The sequence below is a fragment of the Brassica napus genome, chromosome C9, assembly GCF_020379485.1.
Source record: "Brassica napus cultivar Da-Ae chromosome C9, Da-Ae, whole genome shotgun sequence".
NCBI classification, from domain to species: Eukaryota; Viridiplantae; Streptophyta; class Magnoliopsida; order Brassicales; family Brassicaceae; genus Brassica; species Brassica napus.
Genome location: NC_063452.1, coordinates 39322261 through 39332955, shown reverse-complemented (window position 1 = coordinate 39332955; position 10695 = coordinate 39322261). Strand labels below are relative to the sequence as shown.

Sequence of the window (10695 nt, the reverse complement as noted above, 5' to 3'; positions counted from 1 at the left end):
AATAACCGGTATCTATTTAAACCTATATAAACCAATAAGTATTAATGTTCTTTTGTCTTCGTGCAGTGGAAGTGCTGCGATGTTCATGTGAAGGAGTTCGACGAGTTCATGGAAATACCTCCTTGCAGTATGATAAGTTTCCTGGGTTTCCAACTTAAAACCAATTGGCAATTAGTGGATTGGCCCAAGTCCCTTATATATTACTCAAGTCCCTTTCATATTTCCGATGTGGGATCTTCTCTCCAATACCCTCCCTCGAGATAATGGTGCGTATAACCATTAATCTCGCAGAATCCATCATACCCCCTCCGAAATCATGCTTTATTTTCTAGCGATCTCGGCGGAACTGAGCCTTCTATGGACCATCAGTTAACGGGATGATCGAGCCACTGTTCGGGCCGGATTAATGGGTCAGGGTATTGGGCCGGCTCTGATACCATGATAAGTTTCCTGGGCTTCCAACTTAAAACCAATTGGCAATTAGTGGATTGGCCCAAGACCCTTATATATTACTCAAGTCCCTTTCATATTTCCGACGTGGGATCTTCTCTCCAATACAGTAAAGGTTGGCACAGCAGCAGCGCCGATCAAGCGGTCTGATATTTATTCATCTGATGAAGTATTTATAATCTTTTCAGATTTCTTATTAGAATGATATTGGAACATTCCATTGATGGAAATACAAATATGTAATGATTAAAATTCTCATTATACTCTTGTTTTAAATGCTTTTATGCTTTAAGAGGTATTGATTGTTGTTTTTGAAAATGGTATTAAAAATACTTGATGTCAATAACATTTAGGCCAAATGTATACAATTTGTTTGTTCCTCAAGGTCGATCTTGGCTTCTTTCTCATATCGTTGATGTCAAGAACAGCTTGTTATTGTATAGAACCAGGTTGGTTCAGGTCTTGTTTAACAGCTTTAGCTGTTGAAGACATCCCAGTTGATCATGGAATGGATCAGAGTTCTTGCTGAATCTTGAGGCCAAACCAGTTTTTGGAGTTGGTAAGCCATTGTTATTTTGTCAATGGACTTTCTTTTGAAGTTGTTATAAGTTTGTAGAATACGAAAGAATTAGAAGTGTATCGTTTTGCATAAGAAAAAGCTTGGGAGTTCAATATCGCATCTATTTGTACAAATACAAGTTCATAGTTTTTTTTTTTTTTTTTTTACAATACAAGTTCATAGTTTTAATAAGAATTTTCTTCTAAACAAGCTTCAGCCTCGGTTGGTATTTTTCCCACTCATGTCCTTCTTTCATTTTGATGCAGAACCTCTCAGCTCCATTCACTGTAAATCCCTGCTAGTTTATCCAGTCAAGTGTCAACATTTCAGAATGCTAGAGAAGATAGTTGAGAGGTTTAAATTACCATGGAAGGATTGTGTTTTCTTATTGCAACAGCTCTTCTCATATAGCTTCTCTTTCTACTCAGCATTATCAGCTCCCCTAGTGTCTGCGGCATCTTCACCGGAAAGCCAATGTTCATTTCATCTGAATCTGCAGTAAGCTTCACCTCTTCGTGCAATGGACGAGTAGAGTCCTGAAAACCCTCAGTAGAACCAGCAGCTTCAGCCTTTTCATGTGGGAGAAGACGTGGAAAAAGCTTTTCCAAGAAGGAAGCTCCCACGAGGCTGGAAGCTCCTGTCATGTAACTGCTCGTACTGTCATCAGATTCATAACCTGGAGATGTCAGGTTGTCATCCGCAGCAATAGCACCTGATATGGGTACAGAGCTGAAGGAGTCGCTGCTTGCGTCATCATAAGTATCGCTGCTGGTTTCAGCCTCCTCACCAGTACCGTACATGGGTGGAGGTGGCAGCGGTTGATCCAACGGGTCAGGTGGGTTGAAATCAACGAAGCAAGGGTACGGTTGTCCAGGAGTTTCTTCCCAGTCGAATGGAACCGATGTAACCAGCTTAACCGGAACTGGAACCGGAGGTGGTAACGGATGAGTAGTGGTGACGGTTTCTGAAGGTGGCTGTGGAAGCTTAGGTGGGTCGTTTGTGGAATAAGGGACCGGTTTACCAGGGGTCTCTTCCCAACGGAAAGGAACCGATGTGACCAGCTTAACCGGGACTGGTATAGGTGGAGGAAGAGGAGGAGGAGAAGGCACGAAGGTGGCAAGTGAAGGTTGCCAGTTCTTCTTTGGAAAACCAGGCCGTTCTTCCCAAACGAAAGGCACAGAAGGAGGCTGTCTAAGTTGTTTTCGAGGTGGTGGCTCTGTTTCTTGAGGTTCCATTTTGGGACGTTTGCTTGTCTAATTTTTAAGTTTGGTCGGGTGTATTTATAAGCTGTGTGGGTTTTAGTCGAGTCAGTGATAAGATGTTGTGTTTGGTAAGAGTCAAACCACTTTGGTTTGAAGCATGCGTTGTTGGATTAGAGCCAACTATTTTCTTTTGGGTTATCATGAATACCACCTAAACCATTTGGTGTCGTGTCACCAGATTTATAGTTACATTTCATTCAACTTTTTTAAATAAGTGTCAATCATTAAACTCACAATATGATCGATCCATAACTCTTTATCATTTTGTCAGTCAGTCAACATTTGGTTTGTCATAGATATTCATTAATTAGTTCGACATCCACTTAAAACACTTGTTTTGTCAACATATGGAGGCTTTAATATGAATGCAAACTCAACCAGATTTTGATTTCACACAATCATTCAAACAAAAAACGTTTACTTGGATATAAAACAAACATTTTAATGACATTTGGGGTTATTTTGTCAAGTTTTCAATAGTTGGAGGGTTTAATTGATATTTTTCCCTCCAACACAGCAACCCGACCCAGTTCGAACGAATATCGTCACTTTCGCTTTGTTTAACCCTAACTCTGAAAACCAAAGACACAAGTCGAAGTTGGAAGGATCTGCAGATATGGCGGACGAAGCAACCAGAACTGTAATTACCGAATTTGATTTTAATAGTTACATATCTTAAGGTTTAACATATGTATGTTGTAACACAGGCATTTCTAGAGATTCAAGCAAGCATGATTGATCTCACCGGCAAGCTCAAGCAGGTAATTATCAATCCATCTTCCTTTTTTGATCTCAGCATTTGATTACTTATAATCTGCTAGTTCTTGAGTTGTGTTTGAGCTCGGAATCTGCTAGTTCTTGAATAATCATGATTCAGTCTTGTTCTTAGGCTGTTGTTATAACTGCCGCATTGAATATGATTCAGTGTCACATCGAAGTAATAAGGCTCTTGTTTCCAGTGGTAGATTTTTGCTTATTGTTTTTGTGAAATATAAAAGGTAAGATTTAAAAAAAACACAGTGTACTTGTAGTTTTGTTTCCTAGGTCCTGACATATATATGTATGGTAATCAAACTGATAGTATATGTATGTGAATGTGTGTATTACGTCTATTAGGTGCAGACTCAGATGCGCAACAAAGAGGGAGATAGAAAACGTGCTTACTTAACCTTGGAGGAGCTACGCCCTTTGCCTCCACATACCAACACCTACAAGTCTATAGGCATCCTCTCTCTCTCTCTCTCTCTCTCTCTCTCTCTCTCTCTCTCTGGTTGAGTAGCTTCTTCTTCTTTTGTCTAACTTGTAGTTCTGGTCTTTGTTTTTCAGGAAGAACGTGAGTGGTTTAACCTAATAATCCTTTCAACTTTTCCAAGGATGATATATAGTTTTTGCTTCATTAACAGGTTTCTTCTAGAGCCCAAGACTGTACTAGAGGGTGAGCAAGAGCAGAAACTCAAGGATAGTGAGGCTACAATTGCTTCTCTTCAGGTACACATCCGTTTAATGATTTGATTAGTTATATTAGGAGAAAGCGTTAAACTGATGGTTGTGTATTGACATATTTTGCGGTGGATGATTGATGTCAGACATCAAGGGAAAACTTCTTTTGTATTTTTAACCCCACAAACCTTGAACAAATATGTGTGTTGGTTCTTCTTTTTATCAGAGTTTCTGTGATTGAATCGATAAGATGATGATTTGTTAAAAGGTTTTTGTTAACTCTTTGATATTGGTATTGCAAATAAACCGAGGTGAAATGAAAAAAAAAGAAGCTGTAACCAAATCATTTGGTAACCTATAAGCTCATAAGTCAAACCAACCCATGAAACTACTAACGCATATTCTTACCTAAAACCACACAAAACATCACTTGTGTTCTCTCTTCTCTATACTCAAATCAAAGGAAGAGGATTTATCATCTTATGAAATTTAGGGGAGTTTGTTGTGTAAGTTATCTTGGGTGCACGATAATTCAAACGTACGGTGTTTTTTTTTTACGATTACCGAATTCTCTAGTAAAGTATCTCACTAGTCACTAGTTTCATTCTTGCAACATGCCTGCAGATGTTACCTTTTTTTTTTGTCATCTGTTGAATTTATTAGAACATTTGATCCATTGTTACAACACAAAGCTGACAAGGAATGCAATCCTTTCAGAGCCAAAAGTCAGGAATTAGAAACTGCATATCCTGAAGACAAAGCCCCATAATGGAGAAGCATACTAACACATTCGAAATATGAAACTAAACCACATACTGAAATAAAAGAGACCACTTGCGGTGCTTACGGAAGCGAAGAAGCTGATATTCAAGTCCATAGCAACGACAATCAAACGACCATTACGAAGGACCTAGAGATGCTCGAGCTGACCACAAGAACCACAGACTTGAGAAGACCATAAACCAGCACAGGTCACAACCACAAACCCAAAGAGTACAAGCTCGGCAGAACAATCGCAAGACCAAAGCGCAAACAGAACCAATAACTACGAGCCACACGACTGGCACCAGGAACCAGAGACACGAGTAAGCAAGGCACAAGACCGAATCTTGAAACTCCACGAGGGGAAAACGCCAAAAGGACCAACAGCTCTTACACGCGGACACTCTTGTACCCAAGCTCAACCATCTACAAGCAAGAGAGTGGTCACCTCCTCGCAAGAGAAGAGCTGTAGATCGAAACCACTGCTTCGTCTTGATACTTCAATCCACAACACAATGGAAGAGAGGAAGCAAGTAGATGCCTCCACAGCGAAATACCATCCAAAGTACGAACCCCACAAACGAGACCTTGACAAACACCGTCCACCAACACCTAGATAAGAAGAGAAGACACGCAGTAGCAACCAAGTTCCAACAAGCTACGACTACCAGAAGAAAAGGGACCAGGAAGAATCCATGCCCGGAATATATAGCCCCGCCACATAATAACCCGTCGATATGGCTCCTGAAACCCGCTAGACTCCAATATAAGGACAAGACAATCTCAGACCCATACAAGACAATCTAAGACCGGAACGAGAGAGCCATACACAGGATAAACTCCGGGATAGCAGAGACCAACGAACTTTATCGGTGACAGATCCCGAACAAGCAACCTAAGACCACCGCAAAGCCCTCGCCGGTGACTACCCTTTCGCTTCTCCAAATCGTCTCAAGAAACTTAGATCCAGGAGAGCCCACCTCGTAACAAGGACGACAGACTCCACTGAACCTGTTCACAACCACCGTTTTGTCTACGACGGAACTCTTCAAACGACAGAAAGAGACTAAATAAATCAAACTGGACCGGCGGTGGTGCTAACAGAGCCACCACGCGCCGGTCATCGGAGTTTCAGCGGAGGCTTGCTACAGGAGAGATGGGGAGCGTGAGAGAGAAGAGTGGTCTAAACCAAAAATATTAGGTAGCGAAAAACCTCTTCCTAGCAATGCGATCTTTTTGTATAGAGATAGGAAGTGCGCAGGGCTGGTCCTGACATTTATAGAAAGTTCTTTTGTTCAGTATTATTTACCAAAGACAGTAACATAAAAGCTGATATGATACATTGCATCAAAAAAGTCACAACAAACTCTTGAGAAACAATCTAACCCTTTACAAAATATAATCCCACAAATATGATTACAAGAAAATCAATGATGAAGTCCACACTGAAATTTGGTTGGATGTTGCCAATATATTGATATCAAATGATCTTGTTCCATGCTTTTTAAAAATGGAAATGTTTTCCCGCATCGTACAGGCTGCAACATGCTGCAGCCACCTTCATTGCTTACATTTTAAAATTTCTCCAGATAAAAATATATCTTTTTCTTTAGTTAAACCTGTTCCGAAATAGATTTCTTCCGAAACGTTTACTCTAGAACCCATCAAACAATATGCGATAACCATTACAACAAAAATCCAAGTAAAACAAATATATTTCCCATTATAAAAGCCGGTGGAAAAAAATATCCCTGAAAAGTTAGAGAAAAACAGTCAAAATGAAGGTAAAATACTAGAAAACGAAAAAGAAAATACTATCGAACCAGAAATCCTATTGCGGTTTATAGAGTTAGAAGCGACAAAAAAACTTCCGGCCCCTTAATATTTGGGGAATTTGCCAAATATGACTCAAAACTTGACTTTGATTGCAAAAATATAACTAAACTTGAATCAAATGCCAAAGTAACCCAAAAGCCTTGTGAAATTACAGTCAGCCCCTTGTGAACAAACAAAAAAACATAATTCATTTTTACGAATATAGCCCCGGAAAGTCTTCTGAGTCTTCTGAGATATTGTACGTCATATAGACGACGTCCATGAAAGTCTTCTGGTATAGTTGATCTTAAAAATAATTTATAAAAAAATTTAAAAATATTTTGACAAGTGAAAAATTAAAATCATGTAATTATAAACAATTTTAAGTGATATAAATTAAGATATAATAAAATTGAATAGTTTTCAACATAGATGAGTGAAATTAGTTAATCATGATATTCTTTGGCTTAGGGTTTGACAACATATGTTGTAGTATTCTTATGGTTAGATTTTGGAAAGCTTAAATGGTTTTTTGAAAAATTAAAATTTTACATATATGTGTTTATTTCTGTGTATAGTAAACACCTTTTAAGTTTAATTTGATTTAATGAAATAGTTAGTTAATTTAGTTTTTGGGTTATGTTTAGGGTCTAGACGACTAACAAGTAAGTCGTCTGGCGATAGAAGACTTCTCTGGAAGTCTTCTAACTCCCGCTAAAAATATTTTAGTTTCTCGCTAAAAATATTTTAGTTTCCCGCTAAAATATTGAAGTCTTCGGGGCGACTTACAAGTAAGTCGTATAGGAATTCTTCTATTAGAAGACTTACTTGAAAGTCTTCTGAATCAAAAATATTTAACCTTATCGAAATTTTTGTCTCCATATATAAAGAAAAATTTACACATTCTCTCTCCTCCTCTCAAATGGCTGCAACAAAAATGTTACGTTCCTTACTGTAAAACTCTCCAACATCTCTCTAATCTCTTTGAACTTATAAACACCAAACTTTATATCTATTTATTGTTTTTGTCTCATGTCTTTCTCATTAGTTTATCTTGTTTTGCAGGTTTTTATCACATGGTTCTCATCTTACACTCATTTAAAGGTAGATCTATTAATTTTGGATATGTATTTTTGTGCGTTCTATAAATGTAGATCTATCTAATATTCCACTTACTTTATATGTTTTTAAGCCATTTGAACGTTTTTTGATATGCAGGTTTTTCATATCTGGGTTTAATATACATATTTTTCAGATCTGGATTGTGTCAGACCGGATTTGACCGGATTGTGTCAGAAATTTGACTTTTCTTGGAGGACTTACCCATAAGTAATTTTTTTGTTTTATTTTTTAATTGCAAAACTAATCTGAGACGACTTACATGGAAGTCGTCTAAATATAAAAAAATATTAATTTTTTAATTTTTCACTGGACGACTTACCCATAAGTTTTATTTTAGACGATTTCCATGTAAGTCGTGTAATTTGTCTAGAAAAAAATAAAATTTTTAGGTTTTATTTTTCAATTGCAAAACTAACCTGAGACTACTTACATGGAAGTCGTCTAGATATAACAAAATATTGATTTTTTAATTTTTTACTGGACAACTAATGGATAAGACCAACTCCATCCGAGGTTTTAAAAGGGAGTTCTTAGAAAAAAAACCAATAAAAATAAATGGAAAAAAAGAAAAAGGAAGAGAACCGCCGCTTAAACCAACACCTTTGGAATCACTAAAAACCCCATACGTGTAACTTTATTATTGGCTAATTTTTTTTCCTTCTCTCTCTTCCTCTTTCTCTTCTTCGGCGTGGTTTTTGTTTTTGCTCTGAGAAATCGATGTTGGAGAAGAAATATCCAAATCGATCCGACGATGATCGTTGTCTGCTCGTAAACCCGAATCCGATGGTCAGTCATCGGAACCTTCTTCCTCATCTCCGTTCACGTTCGACAAGGAAAACGAGAAGCCCATCCTCGTGAAAGCTCCGAACCCACGACGGAACAACGATGCGGATTCGGTGACGATGCCGACGTCTTTCATGACGGGTTCGATCGTGGGGAAGAGATTCTACAAGAAGGTGATGACGAGAGAAGCAGACGATGGGAATGGATGGACTGTGATGCTTGATTACAGAACACTTAAAACGCCTTCGATGAGACCTCTCAAGCTTCCTTCTTTGATAGGTCTGGGAAATTGCAGATGCTAAGAGACAAGGGTATCTTGGTTTCAACGAGTTTGTCGCTGTAATTGATTTTGGTGTATTCTTTTAACAGAGCAAGTGATCGATGGACTTGATAAAGCTGTGATGAAGATGAAGATGAAGAAGGGTGAAGTGGCATTGGTCACTTGATATGGGTATTGTGTCTTCTTCTGTTGTTGTGAAGGAAAAGCCTCGAGTTCGCTTCAAAGTTGGTCACTTTGCTCTGTTTCTTTAATGTTTCTGTCATTATGTTCGTCAACAAGCGAACACATGGTTTGAAAATTATGTCTTTTTGCAAGTAAATGATGGGAACAAGTTCATGTAGATCTTTAGTTATGTTCTTTCAAAGGATATAATACTCATAGATTGGTTTTACTTTTTCAGCTGTTTGCCTACTGATTTGGTTGAGCTGTTCGGCAGTCAGGTGAAGCAAGCGCCTCGTTTGTGAACTCGGGAGGAACAAGAGCTATTGTAAGGTCTAGTGGTTTTTGTAATCATCATTCACTAGTTATTCTCCCGGAGTCTGACTCTTAAATCTTGCAGGTGGATCTCTTGGGAGCTTTTGAGGGTTTTCTTGGAGACACTTATTAAGGAAACTGGTTGTGAGGTGAGTTCTATGAAACTTCTTTACATGCAGTCTCTGATGGATGTTTGATAGCTCATAGTGCTTTTTGAAATGTTCTCGTCAGAGAGTTAAAGCTTTGTTCCATGTTCAATGTTGTAATGCAGCTTAAGTGACCGTAAACCAGTGGAGAAAGAAGATGAGATCATTGTCATGGTTGTTCCTGGTTACAAAATGCTGGAGTATGTTGAAAAAATTGCAAAAGGACTTGCAGATGACCCGGTAACTAAACTCTGTAAGATCTTAGTTTCAACTTTTACACCAAGAACTTTTTGTTCTAACGTTAACAAGACATTGTGATTAAGCCAAAGCCTTTTTGTATTTGTATTTTTAATATGCTTTTAAAAAAAAAAATTTAAACTTCTACGAAGTTCTCCCATTGGACAATAAAAAATTTAATTAGACTAACAAGAGTTCTAAACTTTTCAAATCACAAAATTAACTACTAAATTATTCATTAGAACCCATAATGGTCTCTAACCAATGGACTTGCTCTAAGTCGTCCAGAAAAAGTCAAATTTCTGACACAATCCGGTCAAATACAAAACTAACTCGTTTACCCTAGACGATTTACATGGAAGTCGTCTTGGATTTTTTTTTTAACAAAAAAAGATGGACGACTTCCATGTAAGCCGTCTCTGAAAACACATTTAAAAGTCAATTGCAAAACTAACCTCAGCATTTACCAGAAGACTTCCATGTAAGTCGTCTACAGCCAGAAGACTTACCCGGAAGTCGTCTGGGCGAATAGATCTAAAAAAAAACTGATTTCATAGTTTCAACCAGTGAGATAACTTGTTTAGCACACATAAGTCTTCTCCAAGCACCCAGAATCTCAAACAAAAGTGACCCACCAAGAATCTTAAGTTTTAATGGCTCTATGACCCATACTTTTTTTAGAATCAAAATCTTGGGTTTTTTTTGGATGAATATGGAGAGAAAGTGAAAGAGATATTTTTAGTTCATAAGAATTGAGAAAGAAGAAGTGTAAATCAATTTGAAGTGCATTAAGAGCTTCAAATTGGTTGTTTATGGTGGTTGGTGTATTTATGGCAATGACAATCTTGTAAATATTTGAAGATGACGAGGTTGAAAGAGTAAAAAGACTATTTAAAAAAAAAAAAAATTAATGGCATTTTCGTGAATAATGTGAACTTTGAGTGAATAGGGCAAATGAAATGTCCAAAAAATATATATTAGTTTTGTGGATGACTTTAAGTTTTGAGTCAACTTTGCAAAAAACCCTTAAGTTTTTATATAATTTTTAAAAAAAATTACAAAACACTAATATTAAATAATATTTTAAATAAGAAAATATCAAAAACTTAAAAATATAATACCTTTGTAAATCCATTCTGAAAATTTATATAATCAAAAATTAATTATATTTTTATTAACAATATTCAGCATATTTTATATTTAAAAAGACGTGATATAATTTTATGAATTTTAACTGAAATTGTTATGCTATGTATAGTTTATATATATATATATTTAAAATAAAAATTACCTCTAACCGATCTCCTTTTTGTTACATTTCTAATATTTATAATTCCATCAATAAATTACTATCCTTATATCGTA

At 37.0% G+C, this 10695-nt stretch overlaps 2 protein-coding genes and 1 long non-coding RNA gene across 4 annotated transcripts; 2 read left to right on the top strand and 1 right to left on the bottom strand.

Moving 5' to 3' along the window:
* Positions 1-1101: 1101 nt before the first annotated feature.
* Positions 1102-2286, bottom strand: LOC106423912 (vegetative cell wall protein gp1). The gene is made up of 2 exons (XM_013864659.3): positions 1375-2286; positions 1102-1304 (listed from the first exon to the last, which is right to left on the bottom strand). The coding sequence occupies exons 1-2, from the start codon at positions 2242-2244 to the stop codon at positions 1212-1214; spliced, it is 963 nt and encodes a 320-aa protein (XP_013720113.1). The 5' UTR covers positions 2245-2286; the 3' UTR covers positions 1102-1211.
* Positions 2287-2762: 476 nt separating this feature from the next.
* LOC106423872 (probable prefoldin subunit 1) lies at positions 2763-4737 on the top strand. Of its 2 annotated transcripts, none has more exons than XM_013864629.3 (6): positions 2763-2911; positions 2979-3032; positions 3388-3493; positions 3598-3604; positions 3675-3759; positions 3858-3998. In XM_013864629.3, the coding sequence occupies exons 1-6, from the start codon at positions 2888-2890 to the stop codon at positions 3963-3965; spliced, it is 384 nt and encodes a 127-aa protein (XP_013720083.1). In that variant the 5' UTR covers positions 2763-2887; the 3' UTR covers positions 3966-3998. The 2 variants fall into 2 exon arrangements, with proteins under 2 accessions (XP_013720083.1, XP_013720084.1); XM_013864630.3 differs by lacking the exon at positions 3858-3998 and adding an exon at positions 4429-4737 and having other exon boundaries at positions 2764-2911.
* A 3108-nt stretch (positions 4738-7845) lies between these two features.
* Positions 7846-9478, top strand: LOC106423910. The gene is made up of 5 exons (XR_001284747.3): positions 7846-8472; positions 8563-8697; positions 8874-8960; positions 9033-9096; positions 9219-9478. It is a non-coding gene; the product is annotated as an uncharacterized LOC106423910 (long non-coding RNA).
* Positions 9479-10695: the final 1217 nt, after the last annotated feature.